This window comes from Miniopterus natalensis, chromosome 17 (assembly GCF_054644295.1).
Source record: "Miniopterus natalensis isolate mMinNat1 chromosome 17, mMinNat1.hap1, whole genome shotgun sequence".
NCBI lineage: Eukaryota > Metazoa > Chordata > Mammalia > Chiroptera > Miniopteridae > Miniopterus > Miniopterus natalensis.
In genome coordinates, this window is record NC_142097.1 from 15025758 (window position 1) to 15045939 (window position 20182).

General features: G+C 42.3%; 1 protein-coding gene across 1 annotated transcript in view; it reads right to left on the bottom strand.

The window, feature by feature from the left end:
- VPS53 (VPS53 subunit of GARP complex) overlaps positions 1-20182 on the bottom strand; it is a 120637-nt gene that overhangs the window by 77064 nt on the left and 23391 nt on the right. The window contains exons 5-7 of the mRNA XM_016201992.2: positions 7615-7701; positions 5403-5518; positions 3467-3586 (exon numbers count right to left, since the gene is read on the bottom strand). Of these exons, the coding sequence (XP_016057478.1) occupies positions 3467-3586; positions 5403-5518; positions 7615-7701 (323 nt within the window). The remainder of the gene's footprint in view (positions 1-3466; positions 3587-5402; positions 5519-7614; positions 7702-20182) is intronic.

A 20182-nucleotide genomic window follows, 5' to 3' on the forward strand; every position in this document is an offset into this window, starting at 1 on the left:
TCGGCATCCTCTCCCGCACTGGTTATTCTACAACAGCCCTTTGGCAGCGCTGTTGACAGATGACTACAAGTCAGATGTATAATTAATGTCCGAGCTGAAGAATACACTTCTGCATACAAATGTTTCCAAGTGCAGTTTCTGAGTATCTATCAGTGACTCAGATGAAAGAGCAACCATGTCCCTTACTGACATTAATGACAGTGTCTGTAAACCCAAATCACGATTCCATGTATCAGGGTGAGATGTGAACAGTAGTCCTTACAATCAGTTACCCAAACAGGATCCTAGAAAAAAATCCCGTGAAAGAATCTATCTTCAAGTTGACTCCTTCATTTATATTCCTTCCTCTCATCACAATGAAAAGAAAATGCCTACTGCAAAGAGTGAACAACTGAGACTGTTAGCAGAGCACATAGGTGGGTTGAGCTACCATGGTTTCCTAGTCACTATTATGAAAATCAATCTACAACTGATAGAGAAGAGGGTGGTAAATAAAGATTTCTCCTGGCATTCAAATAAGCCCGGCCTGATTGAGTGGTGACAACTCAGTGTTGAGCATTCTTAGGAAATAGAAGATTCACTGTGCCGCCCAGAAAGAAAGGTCAACCAACTGGCTTCTGGCATCCTCTGTGCCATTCCTAAACGCGTTACCAGTTTTCATAAGGGGTGGCAGCAAAGGGGCAGCAAATTATGAAAATTATTTAGACATTTGTAGGTAAAGTAACCCCAATGCTTCCATTACCTTGTGAATGACAGTCCCAAAGAAAGTACCCACAAAGGTTCACAATAAAGTGACCTTCCAAATACTTAGTCTGTACTGGCCGGAGTGGTTAATTAGCCACATTAGTCTGAGATGCTCCATTTCCAAACAGACAGGCTCTATAATCTCAGCCCAGAATCTTAGAGTGACTCAGCTGAATGCTTTTAAGATCATAAAGTACAACCCTCGCACTTTTGAAACCCTTACACTTCCGAAACTTACACTTTTGAAACTGAAGTTCCTTCAGAAGGAACTTGTCCAAGAACACACAGCTGGGCAGGCCTTGTCATTCTTTACTTTAGTTTCTTTTATCACTACACCATGTGACCCCAGTCTGCCAAGTATCTCTCACATATATGGGATTAGGAATAGCCCTGAGAAATATTTTTTAGTTCAAGGGTTTCACAGGTTTCCTGAGAATGTAAGAGTCTTCCATTCTTTCTCAGGAAATATTGACTGATTACTAGTAACATTTGCTTTCACGGATATTCTAAGTCAGGAGGATTTGTAATGTGAAGGTGATATTTAAAAAAAAATCTTTCCTTCAATGCTATATTAATGTTTAAGCATTTTCCAGAAGGGTATTTGGAAATAAATAGCTGTATTCAAATCAAGGTCCATGAACTTCATATTTCAAATGTACAAGCAAAGATTTCAGAATACAACCTTTTGTATGATTTCTACAATTTATAGACAGCAAGCTATTAAATTAGAGAAGCTGAAGCAATGCATAGGGTATAACTCTCTTGCCTTCTCTCCTCCCCACTAAACAAACAGCTATTTCTATCATTTCCAGATGGTTCTACCATCACTATGTAAACATCAGGGAGGAAAATCACCAGAAATGATGCTAAAAATAAGAAGCCTGGACTTTCCTCAAACTTTTAATATCTCTTGAAAAACAACTATAGTCAAGCACTGAAAACAAGAAGGTTTCTTCTCTGAGTTATTTTCAGTGTTACTTAACAGCACATACTCTATATTAACCTACACAAAATTTTTGCAAATAGAGGTTTTCCACTAAAAGAAAAGTAAATCCTCCTGTGTTTGCAGCAACCCTACATGACAATGAGTGTTTGCAGCACTGAAATATATTGACCAAGTGCTATATTTTCTCTTCATAAGGGGAATGTCATTACAGCAGTGATCATGACATCCCTTCAAATCTATAAAACCACCTTTTTGAAAAAATGTTAGAAAGCAGAGTCCTAAAAGAGTACAATCTCTTTTGTCTCTCTGTTGCTTTTTTATAAATTAAATTCAGTTCTGCTGCATTCCTGCCATCAACAATACCCATCACACACAACCAACCAATTGGTAACCAACTCCTCAACACATCTCCTTGACCTCATGGCCACTGTTTTGGTATGGTCCTTATCTTTTCTAGTCTAGAACACAGTCTCAACTCCCAGTCTAAGCCACCAGACTTCTACAAAATACAAGTGAGAACATGCCCCTCCCTGCTTAAAATCTTTCGCTGCCTACACATATATAAGCTCTTTAGCAGGGCCCAGGGGACTCTGACCTTACACACCTATAGGCTTTGACTCTCCATTATCTCCCAAGTGCCATGATGTTCTCTCTCTTCTATTCCCCCACCCTCCTTCTTGTCCGGCTGGTAAGATCCTACCCATTCTTTTAAAATCAGATTAAAACTGAATTCTCCTATGACCCCAACTCTCAGCCCCTGAAGGTTCAGTCTATCAATTCCTCTTCTAAGATCCTGCTAGGTCTTATACAGCAAGACCAGTTTCACTCTATCTGTGCTATACTGAAATTTTATATTAGTGTCTCTCTCCTCTACACAAAAATGGTAAACTCCTTGAGAGCAGAGAGTGTGTATTGCTTATCTCTGTGCCTCTGGTACTCCAGCACAGGGGATAGGATATAGAAGGTGTGCAGTAAATATCTTTCAGGTAAGTGAACATGAGAACAAATGCATGGGAAAAACAGGCTGACTCTGGACTATCGTGAGGACAGGGGGAGGAGCTACTGCCACCTTCCCAGCTCCCCCATGCACTGAGAGCAAGTCTGCCTTCTCAGTCCAAGCCTCCTTCTTTCTTGCAGCTCATAATGCCCTATTTGTACACTGTCTTAGCTGCTTTCCATTTCCAGTGTGATATGGCGATCAGCCATCTCTAAGTGTGGAGGGGTTAGGAAGGATGAGGGAAAGGGTGGTGACCTCCCTGGTACTCTGCCAAGCTCTGTTCCGACATTCCTTCCTAGTTCTTTGGCGTTTCCACTGTAAGAGGGCACACTGAGTGCATGTTGCCATCTCCCCTTCCTGCCCCAGAGCCTTAGAAATAATAAAAAGATTTTAATAAAAATTCAGAACCATACAAAAAAAATGTGGTAGACTAGAAACTCTGAGTCTTGAGTGATTTGTTACAAGGAAATAAACAACTGGAATAGTTTCTCTCACAAATGTGGACAACTGAGGGTTGTTCAGATACACAACTCACCAGCTGCCACTCCAAGGATGGCAGGCCAGCAACTATCTGATACAAACAGCTTTAGAAGACATGGTCAGGAGTTGGTAAGGGTATGGTGGATGGGGCGTCTGCATCACACAGCTAGGTCAGACGACATCAGAGGTTCCTTCTGATGATAAGATTCTAGACTGAACATGCTGAGCGAAGTGCTCCAGCACTTCCCAGCACCATGTTTTCTTAGAAAGGAAAATCATTTTCTCCCATGACATTTTACCTTTCGGAAAGCTGCCGGATCTGAGGAATTCCCATGTACTTGTGGAAGTGCTCCAGAACGTTCATTACACCCTGGAGAAGATTAGCAACTTCCCCATACTGCCTCCGCCTGGTCATGGCTCTGCAAGGAAATAAGAAGTTGAGAACTCTAGAAAAACACACAATTTAATAAGCATATACCGAGCACTAAAAAAGTATGGTGCTGTGCATTGGGGGTGGGGGAATAAGACCTGGTCCAAATCCTTAAGGTGACAACATTTAGTCAGGGAGAGAGTCAAATACACATCTAACTAATACCAAATAGGATGAACTGAGTTCTACACAGAAGTACTAGTTATGTGCTATGGGAGGTACAAAAGAATGTGGGAATAATGGATTCTCATTGGGTAGGGGAGGGGAATCTGGGAAGACTATGAATTTGGGATTTGACTTGGGTATCACGGGATTAGTAGGCTTTTGACAGAGAACAGGGGTAAGGATGTTATTATCTGAGCATTACAGTTTATGAACAAACCAAACACCTCTTCCCAGGATATAACGAAGGGCATTTATATGTTACCTTAGATCTGTCGGTTTTAAGCCAATGTTAAGCAACTCTGTCAAGTGTGTCTACTTTTCCTATCACAAAGGTTCATGAAGCATAAAAAAAGGATGCTGATAAAATCAACAGCTACAAACAGCAAGAAAGGACAAACCATTAGATCTAAATCTTCCATTAGGGTTGGGCTTTTAAATTAAAAGTATAATTTATGGCTTCCCTTCAGAGGCATTTAAAAAGATAGAATCAAGTTCAAGCCAAGATGTGACGTTGCTACCTGGTCAGATATGTTTGTGCAAAACTGAGCATCTGGGGGAAGAGACAAAGAAATTGCTCTTCCAGTCTCCCACTGGCCTCTGATCTCTCTGATCGCTACAGGAAAATGGACCAGGGTTCGCTGAAACTCAAGCAACGCCTGGGAGGGATCAGGAAGGAGTCTGTCTCTGCCCCCGACTTTGGATACTGCATCTACATTTCTGTGAAGATGCTCCTTCTCTGTTCACACATGGGGTTACACTGAGGCTGGGGCAGGGGGAATTCTCAGCCTGGGACAGACCACAGAAGAGAACTGACATGTCAGGATCTTGCTAATGAAGGCCTTTACACTGCTTCTCTGTGGTAAATAACCAGCTCTTCCCCATGCATCATTCTCTACAGCTCCTCTATAAGCCAAACAGGAAACTACTGTATTTGAAAAAGTGGGTTGAATGATAAATCAAAGATCTCTTTCCATACGATACATTCAACTCCAGTGCAACTCAGCCCAGCAAGCGATACATTCAACTCCAGTGCAACTCAGCCCAGCAAGAACAGGAAAACCTGCCAAGGCCAAGGCTGTAGGGAGGGACTAATCGACCTGGTCACCTTGCGGGCCCCAATGGTAGAGACCTACCACATGGAAAAGACCCATATTCTTGGAGTCATTCTCCACATGCTTTCTGGGTCCCCTTCAGACTCACTTGCATCTCACTTCAAAGTGTCAGGTTGTGCCCTGGCCGGTGTAGCTCAGTAGTAGAGGGTCGAGGGTTCGATTCCCAGTAAAGGGCAAGTACCTTAGTTGCAGGCTCGATCCCTGGCCCTGGTTGGGGCATGTATCTCTCTCACAGCAATGTTTCTCTCTCTCTTTCCCCACCCCCTCCCTTCCACTTTCTCTGAAAATCAATGGAAAAAAATATCCTCAGGTGAGGATTAACAACAACAAAGTGTCAGGTTGTTTGTTGGGTTTGAACATCAGAGGGCACAAAGCAAACCTGGTGACTGAACATTTGAGGCGGATTTGCAGAAAGTAGGGCAGGATGGTGAGACTTTACTGCCTGAGAAGTAAATAAACCTATGATGCTGTTTTCTATGTGACCCATTCATTTCCTGTGGCCCAAAAGAGAAAGTTGACACTGCTTACTCGAGGGAATCGACGCCGCCTGCCAGCATGTGCAGGTGGTTCAGCGTTGTGATGGAGGTGGTCAGGTGGCGTTTGGCATGATCTAACTGCTTAATATCACGGGTGATTTCTTTCACCTAAATATTGAAACCACAGGAGAAAAGGAGGAAGATTAAGAAAGATGTAAACCCACCTGCAAGTAGCTCCACAAGAAAATAATGCAAATGAAGCAAGGAAAAAACCCTCGGGTTATACCCAAAACTAGTACAAAATAACACTGAATATAAACTGTAATTGAAAAATAAAATGTAAAATAAATCCCTCTCAGGTTAGCCCTTGGAGAAACGATAGGCTTTCTCACAATAGATAGTTAAAATAATTTTCAATCAGCCTATTTAAATGTAATTTGGCATTTCTTCAACTGTTTACCCAGGGCTATAAAATCCTGTTGTGAGAATGAAATAAACTTTATTTCTCACCCCCAATGTCGTGATTCAAATAGAAATCTAGTACGGAGTATGCTGAGCCCAGGAGCCAAGCACAGCGCACCTTTTCTTGAACAAGGTCAGGAAAGAACACCTTCTGCCACTGGGAATACTAGCTTCAATACAAAACGGATAGTCTTAGTTGGCTAATTCTACTGAGATGGTCTTTATTCATGGAACTAGGGTTTATTGTCTGGTCTTCAGAAAAGAAAGACTTCCTCTCAAATTTGAAGAAGATTAAAATGTAAACCCTGTAATGTAAGCTTAACGTGTAATGTCATGAGAGGAGAGGCACACTCTTTGAGGAGTGAGAAGGAAACTGGGGGAGTAAATCCCGACAGTGCTGATCTGGCAGGTCCAGAGGAAGAAGCTCTGGATCTGGGAATACAGGTATGTTTCAGTCACCAGAAAAGGACATTCAGTAGTGGAGCAGGAACAATTCTCCAACTTTACCAACACCCAGGTGAACTCTTCCACTAACTGCCTGAGTTCGTGTTGACCAAGCAGCTTTCTGAAGAGCAACTTGCTTTCCAAGGATCTTTGATACCTGGAAGGGAGTGCCCTGGTACCAGGCACTCCCTCCCAGTCACTGGAAGGATATACCTCCTATTAAAAGTGAAAAACCTGGGCCCTGGCTGGGTGGCTCAGTTGGTTGGAACATCGTCCCGTACACTGAAGGGTTGGGGGTTCGATTCCTGGCCAGGGCACATACCTGGGTTGCAGGTTCAGTCCCTGGTCAGGGTGCGTACAGGGGGCAACTGCCTGATGTTTCTCTCTCTCCCCCTTTCTTTTGCTCTAAAAATCAATTTAAAAACAAACATATCCCTTGGTGAAGATTAAAAATTTTTTTAAAAACTCAACAAAATAAAAAAAGTGAAAAATCCAGTAGTGAGTTAAGTTCACGTGACCTGATTTTCTAGTTGGATCACCCTGCATGAACTCATAAAGATTATGACCTGCACAGCTCACTTCCACACTCAGACCAGCAAGGTTTTCTGTAACCAAAAAAGTAGGGGGCAAATGACAATAATAATGGCTTCCATTCCTTGAGCAACTAACACAAGCCTAAGACTATGCTCAGTGCTCTTCACGCACTTGATTCTTATAACCCTTTGAGCTAGATGTTGTTATTCTTATTTACAGTTGGAGAAACTGGAATTCAGAGACATTACATTATGTAGTCAGAATCTGAGCCCCGGAGCTGGCGTTTCACAGCGCCTCGCACTGAGTACGAGAGGGTGGGGCTGGATTCTTGGTCAGCAGCGGGGCCTTCAGAATACATCACCGGAGGACAGATTTGCAGAGAGGGAACTTAATCAAAACCATAAGCATGTATCATCCGCAGGACACATCCACCTCCCAGATCCAGGAACAGTTTTCATGCGATACCAAGTTAGATATCGTATATCTTAATAATGGCTTCCACTCATTGAGCAACTAACCCAAGCCTAGTACTATGCGTGATTTCAAATACGTGATATAAACAAATGTTAGAGAAAGGAATCCAAAATGACTAGGAAACTATTTAAACACAAGGCTGCAAATATCGGGCGACAGGGAATGTGAGCCGCTGCATCTCTAGCTCCTCCTCCTGAACTGATCTGGGATGTACTCAGAGGGCTTGTTTTAGAGATGTGGGTGCTGTGGTTGGCAGCAAATGGGAGTAAAAGCCCACTAACCAGTATAACTGGATGAGAGGCAAACTTCCTCTTCTGGAGCAGAAAAGTTAGGAAGAAACCTAAACTCACCATTTGCTCTGATTTTTCTGCTTTGTCTTTGATATCTTTGATTTTGCCGAAGAGTTGCTGAATCGCTTTCTGGGCCTCTTCGAGCGCCTAGAATAAGAGAAATAGATGAAAAACTAGACGGCACCAGTCCCTACACTGTAATCAAGCCCAGCTTCAGAAGAAACTTAATAAAGTTCTCTTGATTCATTGTACTCACGCTGACAATTCTACTGGACCAAAGTAGTAGAGACAGAGTCCAGCATTTGGATACAGGCAAATACTCAGGATTCTTGCCAATATGCGTCATAAAGTTTTAATTTAAAAACTAAACTATTTCCCTCTATCTCAGTGATTACTACACGTATTGATGACAACAAATAAACAGGACATGCACATCTGTGCATGTGTGTGCGTGTGTGTGCACGCACACACACACATGCAGTAACCTTCAAAACCTGTAGAGAGACAGAGGTGACTCTAAGTTGGGGGTAGGGGAAGCTCTGAATTTTGGAAGTTCCAGAACGCTGTGCCTTTGAAAATATCACAACTGTCCATGGGGACTTCAGAATTGCGGCAAACTTTAAGGACATTTATGGTACCCCACTGGGAAACCAATGAAATGAAGTTAGAAAGGGACGCTTAAAGCTAATGGTGAGCAGAATGTTTCCATTAAAATAAAAACCTACCAAGACGAATGCCACGCATTAAAAATATTACAACCCACAGTAGCTTCTGCGAGGAGGGGAAGCAATATTCAGGGATTTGTGATGGTGCAAAAGCCACACACATGTAGAACATGTGTACTTTTAAAAGATGCAGCAGCCCAAAGGACTCATGCTTCATTTCATCAAAAGCACTTCATTCCGTTTGGATTTAAGAGTGGCCTGTCCTAATTGGGCTTCACTGGCCCTTTATAACTGTAATGACAAGGCCAGTGTAACCCTGGAGCTGTGTGTGGCCATCTCTGCCTGCAGAGAAAAGCAGCCAGCCTCCCTGGGAAGGACAGCCTCACAGAGGGAAGAGGAAAGTGAAGCTGAGATGAGGGGAGAAAGACAAAAGCCCCGATGAATCATCTGAACCTCAGAATTCAGCTGTACCCAATGGAAGAGCTACCTCTAGACTACAAACTCATACATTTTCTTTTCTGCTTAAAAATTCCTCAAAAAGCAAACTTAAGTTGTCTTCCTCTGTAGGAAATTCCTTCCTTGATAGAGGTAGGGATTGGATGTCCTGTTTCTTCCCAGGGTTCCTGAGCTGTCCACTTCTGATATTGGGAATCCGTTCTTATTCTGAGCTCCCTGTCCTGTGTGCAGCTCAACTTGGCTTTCTTTTTTATTTCTTTTTCACTTATTTAATTTCTCTTTATTGTTGAAAGTATTACAGAAGTCTTCCCTTTCCCCCCATTGATCCCCTCCACCCCACATCCGACCCCCCAAACATGGCTTTCCTTTGGTCTTCTTCCACCTCCCCTGGGGTTTACAGGAGTTTTACATGTGGGGAGAGCGATGCTAAGCTGGTGCATGAGACTATGTTATGGCTCCTGCAATGAACGTCCGTCCAGAAGCTCCTCTGAGAAGTGTCCCTTGGCGCATTGGTTGCCAAGTCTGAGATAACGATTCCCACAGCTGCTCCACCACCTCCTGGGACGGTGTGTTTGCTCTGCTGGGTCCCTTTACTTACATCTACAAAGGTTTGGGAGCAAAGGAGCTCATTTCTGCCACCTGGACACAGGTATCTTAATCACTGGAAAGTTTGGTCTTGGAGTCAAAAAAGAGGCAATGGAATAGAACTGGGTCACTCTAAGCAGCTCCTCTCACTCCCATCCCACCAAAAAGGATGCCTCGCTCAGCAACTGTTTCCACTAAGCTTCCTGCCATCCTGTCTTTCTCATCCCAGGACTTGGCACTCCTGAAACAGCAGTGGTGTCGCCTCGGCTGGGGGGCTCAGTTAGTTGGAGCACTGTCCAGTGCACCAAAAGGCGGGGTATTCAATTCCCAGTTAGGGACATGCCTAGGTTGTGGGTTCAATCCTCAGACTGGGCACGTATGGGAGACAACCGATTGATGTTTCTCCTCAGATCGCTGTTTCTCTTTCTCTCTCTCCCCTCCTTCCTATCTCTCTGAAATCAATGAAAAACATGTCCTCATGTTAAAAAAAAAAAAAAAAAGAAAAGAAAAGAAAAGAGCCCTAGCCGTTTTTTCCCAGTGATTAGAACATCAGCCCTAGGACTGAAGGGTCACAGGTTTGATTCCAGTCAAGGGCAGGTACCTCGGTTGCAGGGTCAATTCCTGACCCCAGTCGGGGCGTGTGAAGGAGGTAACCAATCAATGTGTCTCTCTCACATCGAGGTTTCTCTCTCTGTCTCTCCCCCTCCCTTCCACTCTCTCTGGAAAATCAATGGAAAAAGTATCCTCAGGTGAGGATTAACAACAAAAAAGGCACTTTTCAATGATGGTCTCTTAATAGACTATGTATTTTTAGATTATTTGAGATATTTCAGATATTTTTAAACACTAGATTATATATTTTCTTTCTGGGATAACTGCAAAATCACTTATTCTTCTGGCTATGTTCCTCAAGAACTAGGACCAATTTTGATATCCACTTTATTCAATCAACAAACACTACACTGGAGATGTAGGGATAAAAAGCAATTCCTGCTCCCAATAAGTTTATAATCTAGTTAGGTAAAGAGATAGGCTAACAAACCATAAGAACACTGAGTATGATAAAGATATGTAGAGTGTGGTGGGAGCCCAGAAGAACCGTCACCAATGCTGGCTTGTTTGTTTGATAGGAAGGGAAAGAGAAGGAAGGGAGGTCCAAGAAGTCTTCTGGAAGGAGGTCACAACTTTGCAACTTATTATTTGGGCCAGAGTGTCTTAAGATAACAGTTGTAGAGGTAGCATGTACTAAATAAAATGCTATTTTTCAAATCCACTATCAGAAACAAATTCTCACCTTCCAGCAGCACAGCCCTTTGTAACTGAGGACTACCTAGATGTGAACCGTCGCTCTGAATTTCTGCAGTAGTTAGAATCTCAACTACATTAGTCAGTAATTCACTCCTTCAATCATTGGACAAATATTTATTGAATATCTTCCATGTACCAGGCATAATTCTAGGTACTGGAAATCCAATGGCAGAAAAGACAGACATGGTCCCTCTCTCTGTCCTCAAGTAACTTATCTTGAGAAGTGGTGGGTGGGAGACTACTGGAAAAACAATAAATAAAAAAGAAAATTTCAGAGTGTGACAGGTGAGATGAAGGAGTTAAGCAGTGTGATGAGCATAAGGGAAATGATGGTCATAAAAGGTCTCCAAGAAAGAGCAAATGAACTGAGATCTGCAGGATGACAGTCAGGATATGCAGATCTAGGGTAAGAGTAACCCAAGTGGAGTAGGAAGTGATAAGAAATAATTTGGGCCTTGGCCAGTGTGGCTCAGTGGTTAGAGTGTCAGCCTGCACACCAAAGGGTCCTGGGTTCAATTCCTGATCAAGGGCACCTGCCTAGGTTGCAGGTTCTATCCCCGGCCCTGGTAAGGGAATGTTTAGGAAGCAACCAATCAATGTGTCTCTCTCACATCAATGTTTCTCTCTCTCTCTCTCCTCTCTCTCTCCCTCCTTCCCTCCGACCCTCCCTTCCACTCTCTCAAAAAATCAATGGGAAAATATCCTTGGGTGAGGATTAACAGAAAAACAAAAAAGAAAAGAAAAAAATATTTTGGAGTAGGCAGGAACCAGAGCATGAAGGGCTTCAAAGGCCTGGGGGAAAGCACAGGATTTTGTTCTAAGTGCAATGAGAAGCCACTAAAAACACCGAAAGGCTTCAAACAAACAAAGGACTGGCAGATGGTTCTCAAGTGTAAAAAACCACTGGGCTACTATGTGGTGAGGGGACCGTATAGAGACAGGAGTGAAAATGGGAGAGAAAGACCTGTTGGGAAGCTGCTGTTGTACAGGCGAGAGCTGGTGAAGGTCTAGACTAGGTGGTCAGTGGTGATGGGAAGAAGGGGAGTGAGCTGGGATTTACATGAAGATAGAACCTGCAGGACTCACTGGTGGGCTGGATGTGGGTGATGAGGGAAAGGGAAGAATTAAGGATTACTCTTGGATTTGGGTATGAAAAGCCAGTGTATTATTCCATTTACTAAGCTAGGAAAGGCGGGAAGGAACCAGTTCAACAGGCAGGCATGTGTGGTGGTGGGACTGGAGATGAAGAGTTCCCATTTTGATGTGTTAGGGTGCACAGTCTACTTGAGAGCAAGTGGAGAAACCAAGTTGGACATGTGAGTCTGGGGCTTGGAAGAGAGGTGCGGGCTAGAGATTTAAATCTAGAAGTCATCAGTTTTAGATGGCATTTAAGTCCATAGGACTGGAAGGAGTCATTTACACAGAGAGTCTAGACAGGATGAGATGGGAAGGGAGGAGAAGGTAGAGAAAATGGCCCAGGGATGGGCCTCTGGGAACGCCAGTGTTCAGGAGTCTACAAGAACAGGAGAAAGAAAAGATCAGGAGAAAAACCACCAGTGACATGAGAAAGAAAACAGAGACCGTGGTGTCACAAAAGCCAAACAAAAGCGCTGGACAGAGGAGGAAAGCGCAATTATGTCGTATATATTATTGACAATGCATGTAAGATTAGGACAGAGAATTGCCACTGAATTTGACAACAGGGAGGCGGATGACCTTGACAAGAGCAGTTTCAGTGGAGTCAAGGGAACGGAAGTGGACAGTGGTGAGATGAAGAAGTGGCGATGGTGAGTATGGAGCAGGGCCCAGCAAACAAAGGCCCACGAGCCAAATCCAGTCTGCTCCTGTTTTTGTAAATAATCTTTTCTTGGACCATACCAATCCCATTCAGTTAGGCATTGTCTATGGCTACTTTCGTCATACAATAGCAGAGATGAGTAGCTGTGAGAGACCATGTGGCACTTAAACTCTAAAATATTTACTATCTTGCCTTTAACAGAAAAAATCTGCAGACCCCTGGTACGGACTATTTTCTCAGGAAGTTTTTGCTATAAGACAAGAAAAATGGGGCAATAGGTGGGGTGAATGGAGGAATTTTTTTTTTAATCCTCACTTGAGGGTATTTTTTCCATTGCTTTTCAGAGTGGAAGAGAGAGAGAGATACAGAGAGACAGACAGAGGGAGATGGGGTGGGGAGGGAGATACCAATTGGTTGTCTCTGGCACTCTCCCCAACTGGAGCCATGGATCACATTTGCAACCGAGGTATGTGCCCTTGACCAGAATCGAACTGAGACCTTTCAGTCTGTAGTCTGACACTAACCACTGAGCAAAACTGCCCAGGGTGAATGGAGGAATTTTTAAAGATGAGAGATGTTTGCACACCTCTATTGTGGAAATGATAGAACAGAAGAGGAGAAATTGATTTGGGAGGTGGACGGGTAACAGGACAATAACAGAAAAGAAGGACTTTCTTTTACAATGTTCTTGAATTTTTTTAGCGGGTATTAGCTCTCCAAAAGGGCTGTAAGTATCCTTTAGAGTGTGGACCCAGGATATGATTCATTCTTATATCCCCTTTAGTTCAAGGATTCCATTCCAGTTGCCACAATGACAGGCCAAGTTTATCACTACTGTTTCAGTATAATTATTAACAGCTCCTTCTCACTCTCAGAAGTCATTCTGGTGATAAGTCATATTGTCACCTTACCTCTAGCATCTAACCAAAGCTAGAGCACAACTGGAACTCGACAAACACTTGCCAAATGATTAAATATATCATAGGGCACTTCTCAGAAGAGCAGCAGTGTGGAGACTAATGCTCTGAATGCTTTCCCTAACTTTCGGCACAATTATAAGCAGTGATTCAAAAACAGCATCACACTCCCTGTAACTGCTATCTACTTGGCTGACGTGGAGTCTAAAGCCCAAAGGGGTCAGTGAATTCTAAAACCACTGGAGCCTTCTAAAACATGTTGCGTCCTGATACAAAAAAATACTACAGAGGCCTCTGCAGGCAACTGCCCACCAGAAAGGACTGACCTTTTTGGGCAAGGATTACACAGAATTCTGTGACCGTGTTGGTCATGTCATGTTATAAAGATGCTCTTATTGGGATTATAACCACTGTCTTTAGTCAAACACCCTAAGATACATGACATTCAGCTAAGAGAGGCAAAAAGGACCAAGCTAAGGTCTGAAGAAGTGCACAATCTCTTCTCGGAGAAAGGATTTCTATCTCGATTTCTCTCGTTCTCAATCTGGCATCCCACCAGAACTATCTCTGCTGAAGGTACCACTTTTTTCTTCCAGCAAACAAATAAGACTCGCACAATCTCACATTTCAGTCTTAAAGAAAGATAAACTGTCTGCCAGACTTTTTTTCAGGCTGGAATGCTTTTGCTTGTTATAACAAAGTACCGAAGTCAAGGAAGTTAAATATAATTCATTTTCCAGAGTCAAAAAGGTTCTTCTGAAGCAGTCACTCCATCAAGCAAGTCTGTTCTCAACGACCCCTCCCCAATATTTGATATCTAATTTCTAGTAATCAATTACACAGGAAGAAGAGCATATTGTAACTGGCAGAATCTTAAGACCTACAAAAGGTTAAGATTTTATTTTTAAAAAATACTTTTACTACCTGGCTAATCAGAAAATGTGCTGAAAGAGAGATTCTGGCACTATCCCTAGACACTCTTTAAAATAAAATGGGGCTACTTTTCCTTTCCAAGCTGTATGTGGGTTAAAAACAGAACTAATCACCCAAAAATGTCTGCTTTCAATCTACCCTTACTGGAGTTTCTGAATTGAGCACTGGAGCGTGGCTGCAGCCTGCATCTGAGGGTGTTGTTAGGGAGCAGTTGCTGTACTGGTCCTATTTAGTAACTCAGATTCTACAGTCTGGCGATGCAAAGCAACCCACTGAGCCAGCCTAGAGGGCTCAGCAGAACCAATTACACTATCTCTGGATTTCTGTGCACCATTAACTGCAGCCAGTATTCTTCACTCTCCTTGCTGCCTGGAGTAGACTGCACAGGCTACCAAAGCCACACAGGTCACGTGTGAGGAAGAAAAGCAGCATGGAAACTGGCAAAGACCCTACTGCTTTCTTCTTCTTATTTTTTTTCAGAACTATTGTCTGCCACCTGTGTAGACAGGCGATCTGAGCCAATGGAAATGCCTTGAAAAATTAACATCCCCTCTGGCTCCTAGATGCCTCTAATTTTGCAGTTTGCTCTATCAGAGAATTATATTGCCTTTATCCTATGAGTCCACAGGCAGTCTTTAAGAGGTTTTAAGTAAACATTTTTTTAAATTTATTTTTATTGTTGACAGTATTACAGATGTCCCCCATTGTCCCTCTTTTGCCCCCCTCCACCTGGCCCCTACCCAACCCCAGGCCTTCACCGCACTATTGTCTGTGTCAATGGGCTATGCATATACACATATAAGTTCTTTGATTAATCTCTTCCTGCTCACCTCCTTCCCTCTGAGATGTCAGTTTATTCCATGCGTTCATGCCTCTGGACCAATTTTGTTTGTCAGTTTATTTTGTTCATTAGATTCCACATATAAGTGAGATCATATGGTACTTGTCTTTCTCTACCTGGCTTATTTTGCTCAGAATAATAATCTCCAGGTTCATCCATGCTGTCTCAAAGGGTAAGAGATCCTTATTTTTAACAGTCGCATAGTATTCCATGGTGTAAATGTTCCACAGCTTTTTTATCTACTCATCTATTGATGGGCACTTGGGCTGTTTCCAGATCTTAGCTATTGTAAATAATGCAGTTATGAACATAGGGCTGCATATCTTCTTTCTGATTGGTGTTTCAGGGTTCTTGGTATATATTCCTAGAAGTGGGATCACTGGGTCAAACAGCAGTTCCAATTTTAATTTTTTGAGGAATCTCCATAGTTTTCCACAGTGGCTACACCCATCTGCATTCCCACCAGCACTTGTTTGTTGATTTTTTTGATAGCACATCAGGCAGATGTGAGGTGATACCTCATTATAGTTTTAATTTGCATCTCTCTGATGATTAGTGACACTGAGCATTTTTTCATAAGTCTCTTGGTCACCTGTATGTCCCTCTTTAGAGAAGTGTCTATTCAGGCCCTTTGCCTAATTTTTAATTGGACTGTTTGTCTTCCTTTTGTTGAATTGTATGAGTTCTTTATATATTTTGGAAATCAACCCTTTATTAGATGTATCATTGGCAAATATATTCTCCCATACAGTGGGTTCCCTTTTCATTTCAAGGATAGTTTCTTTTGCTGTGCAGAAGCTTTTTAGTTTGATGTGGCCCCATTTGTTTATTTTTTCTTTTAAAAGATTTTCAATTGATTTTTGAGACAGAGGAAGGGAGAGGGAGAAAAACATCGATGTGAGAATGAAACATCAATTGGCTACCTCCTGCATGCCCCCTACTGGGGATTGAGTCTGCAACCTGGGCCTGTGCCCTGACGGGAAGTCGAACCAGCAACCTTTCGGTGCACGGGACAATGCCCAACTAACTGAGCCACACTGGCCAGGGCCCATTTGTTTATTTTTTCCTTTGTTTCTCTTGCCCTAGGAGATGTATCAATGAAAATTCTGCTACATGTGATGTATGAGATTTTACTGCCTATGTTTTCTTCTAGGATTTTTATGGCTTTGCAATTTATATTTAAGTCTTTTATCGATTTTGAGTTTGTTCTTGTGCATGGTGTAAATTGGGGGTTTAGTTTCTTTTTTTGCCGTGTACCTGTGCAATATTCCCAACACCATTTATTGAAGAGATTGTCTTTACTCCATTGTATGCTCTTTGTCTCCTTTGTCAAATATTAATTGACCATAATGGTGTGGGTCAATTTCTGTCCTGTTCCATTGATCTATATACCTGTTCTTGTGCCAGTATCAGGCTATTTTGGTTACAATGGCTTTGTAGTATGGCTTGATATCTGAGATTGTGATCCTTCCAACTTCGTTCTTCTTTTTTGAGATTGCTGGGAAGAAAATTATATATTCCCACTGTTCTGCCATCATTTCTGTTGTCCAACTTTACAACTGTCTGCCTGTTCCCTTCCTACTGTTTGGAAAAGCAATGGATTGTATTAGTTAAAAGTAAGGGTTTTTGAACCAGCAGACTGGGATTTGAATGTTGGTCTTGCCACCTACTGTGGGATCTCTGTCAAGCCACTTAACTTCTCAAAGGCACAGGCTCACCATTTCCAGGACAGGAATAAGAGCACCTACTTCAAATGCTTTTTGTTACAAAAGAATACAAGGCTTAGTAATGAGCACTGTGGAACTGTTTACTCAGTACCCCTCCTTCATCCCGGAATCTTCCTTTCACCATGTTATTAAAGAGTCTGCTGTCCCAGAGGCAGACCAGGCCCAAGCTGGGCCAAATGGAGTTTTCCTGTGACTTTCCAGATTAAACTGGGAAAGAGTTCATCTCTCTCTGGTGGTGGGAGCCCCACGATATGAAGTTGAGTTAGATCGCGGCAAGGTTCCTCAGTAAGGGAAGGGGGCTGGTCTCCCGGTAGAGATAATCCTGGGCATTATTCCAGTCCTGGGCTTCAGTTGTCTGACAAGCCCAGTTGAGACACTACTCTTTCACCGTCTGACTGTTCAACTTCTCCTTCAAAACAAGACACAAGAGCCTTTCAAATAATCCCTTTTGCCTAGGGCAGTTTGAGTTGGGACTTTGTCTTCTGCAAAGAGTCTAGATGGAGAAATCATCTTATAAAAGGGACTCAGTAAATGGCAACTATTAATACTATTCCCAGATCTCCCAGACAAAATGCCGTATTTCAGATAAGAGCCAAAGGTGTTGACCCATCTTGTAGAGCTTTGTAAGTAAGCTGATTAAGTTCAACATCTGCAGGCAGATGCACAACAGCTCATGGATCAGGGGATCGTCTCTTCAACCCACGTTGAAAACCAAGCATTCTCCAGGAAAAAAGTTTCAATCTTTTCTTCAATCCTTCAGTAAAAAGTGAGTGCATACTACATGTACTGTGCTAAATACTGAGAGAAAAAGATCATTAGATGGGGACACGTCTTTAATGAGCTTGTAAGGAACACAGGTAAGAAACAGGTAAAACTATAAGAATGATACAAAGAAGTATGAGTAATGAATGCCAGAATCATTTGGAAAGCAAAGGACTGCTCCAGAGAGCAAAAATATTGCTGAGGGCTACCAGATCTGATGAGCCCTAAACAGCAGCCCCTGTGACATCTACGAAAGGTAGACACCTAGGAGTAAGTAGACTCTATCTATGGAATGTCCCTTCTTTTGATACTGCTGGCCACTATGGTACCTTGGAGAGCTGTTGCTATGGAAACAGGGCATCACCAGCTGGAACAGAAGTGTTTTAAGAGGAATCAGCAATAATAAGAACGCAATCTATTCCCCACGATGGTGCTAAACAGTAGCAGAGGCTACAGGAATCTCAGAGCTGTGGATGAGTGCATGTGCACAGCCCCCTGCTTCCCTGTGTCCTCGAACACAACAGGTACCTTCTAGATCTGGTAGCCCTGGTCAAATGCCACATGGGCACCCATCAGACGGTGTTAATTCTAACTCCTCCACAGCCCGTTCTGAAACCTTGAGTAGAAAGGGGCTTTATTTAAAGTACAGGTTTCTTTCCAAGCTTGTGAACCAAAAGAATGTAAAGAGCAAAAGGAATAATTCTCACCTTATTTGTTAAAATGCTCTGTTCCACCTAAGTTACTTTTATTTATGATTTCTGCAAACCACATCCACTGAAAATGTGAACCAAAGAGTTCATTTTTATTCTTTTTGGGAGACAAGCCAGAAGTTAAAATCTCAAGATGAGGCTGGAGCACAAATTCAGCAGTGCCCAAACAAGACTAAACATTTACATTTTAAAGTTCTGCTTATATCTGTTATCACCCATAACTTAAAATATGTTAGCCCTGAAATAGCTGGGAGTGGCGAACGCATTCATGCACAGCTTCCTTTGATGAAATGGAACCCATGAGGATGACTGCATTTAAAGCAACAGCTCCAAATGGCAAAAGAGAAGGAAATGTTTAAGCAAAAGTCTCAGCTGCTTTTGCTGAATAAAAGGTATGGAAAGTCAATACTTTAGGAAACGGGGCACATTTAAAGGAACAATTTGTACAAGTTTAACATAAGGACTACTTCCCCCAAATAGCTAGGACTTCCCAGCTGCCAAGTAAAATTCTGATCCCCCATAACTTACTATATATTACTTCTCACTTTAGTCACTTAGTAACTCTCATCTATATTACGGGTCTTCATTCAGGAGAAAACATCCTTTTGTGGTGATATCTGGGTGTTCCTTCACCTGATTTTTAGAGACACGTCCTGTACCAAAAACCTAAGGATGTGGACCCCCTTGGGGTTTCATCTAAGTGATTTTCCCCTTCTATTTCATTCAGTTCTCTTCAGTACCACAGGTGAGCAGTCAACACAGCTGTCTCCTTTCATCATTGAGCTCTACTCAGCTGTTTATGCTGAGAGGGACCCAGCTGGTTAATGAGGCCATGGTCACTATCATTGCTTGGATACCCCTGTGACCCTGTTGGCTAACTTTTCAGATTCTGCAGTGGAAAAAAGTGGCTCCCTCCCAAATCTGCTTTTAAAGTTTGTCACTGTTATAAAGAGATTTTGGTATGGACAAGTATGTAGCATACTGGGAATCAGAAAACTTGGATCCGTGATCAACTCACTGAGTGATTTGGGGCAAGTCACATAACCTACCTGAGGCTATTTCTTTATTTGTAAAATGGGGGAAATAATACCTATATGGCTGAATTCACATCTTTGTGAGGATCAAGTAAAATAATATTTGCAACAATATTTTGTAGAATGTAAGATAAACACACCATAAAACATTAGCATTAGAGATCAAGATAAATGACTCGAAGTGTGCCTCTGCCGAAGCAACTCAAAATATGTCTTTGCTTATAGTGACTCGATCAAGAAAGACATATTAGTCTTGTAAGAATACATTCTTAATTCTAGAGATCTGATAACTGTACTGGAATCTGACTGCAAGATTCTACTACATGGGGAGGGGGATGGGATGGGGTGGAACGGGTCATTGGGGAGAAAAAGGAACATCTGTAATATTTTAAACAAAAATAAAATTAAAAAAAAAAAGATGCTACTACACCAGTCACCAGAAATCTCCCAAACTCAGAATCTGCAAGTAGTTGATTAAAAAAAAGAGAGTCGTACTTGGCCTAGCATAAATAATATCATAGGGATAACAGTCAGCTATCTGTCCCTACTGTTCCCATATGACTGGGAACAAAAAAAGTTCAGAAGTATGACAAGGAGACAAGGGAGAGTAATTAGGGCTGAGGTGAGGTACAGACCCCTCACGTCACTTCTCCTTCTGATTTATAAAAGACAGTATTTAGACCACTAAATATACTTGTCAGTATGTACAGCTCCAGAAGAAGTGTCCCCCTTCTAGATGGGGGCCATTCTAAGAGAAGCATCCATATTCCAGATATCACGGATGATACCTAGAGATGAACACAGCATCTGTTCACAGTCCACAATGTAACATAGAAACAAAAATCAGAAATACTAGCATGTGATCAATACAATATAAAGGACAGTAAGTATT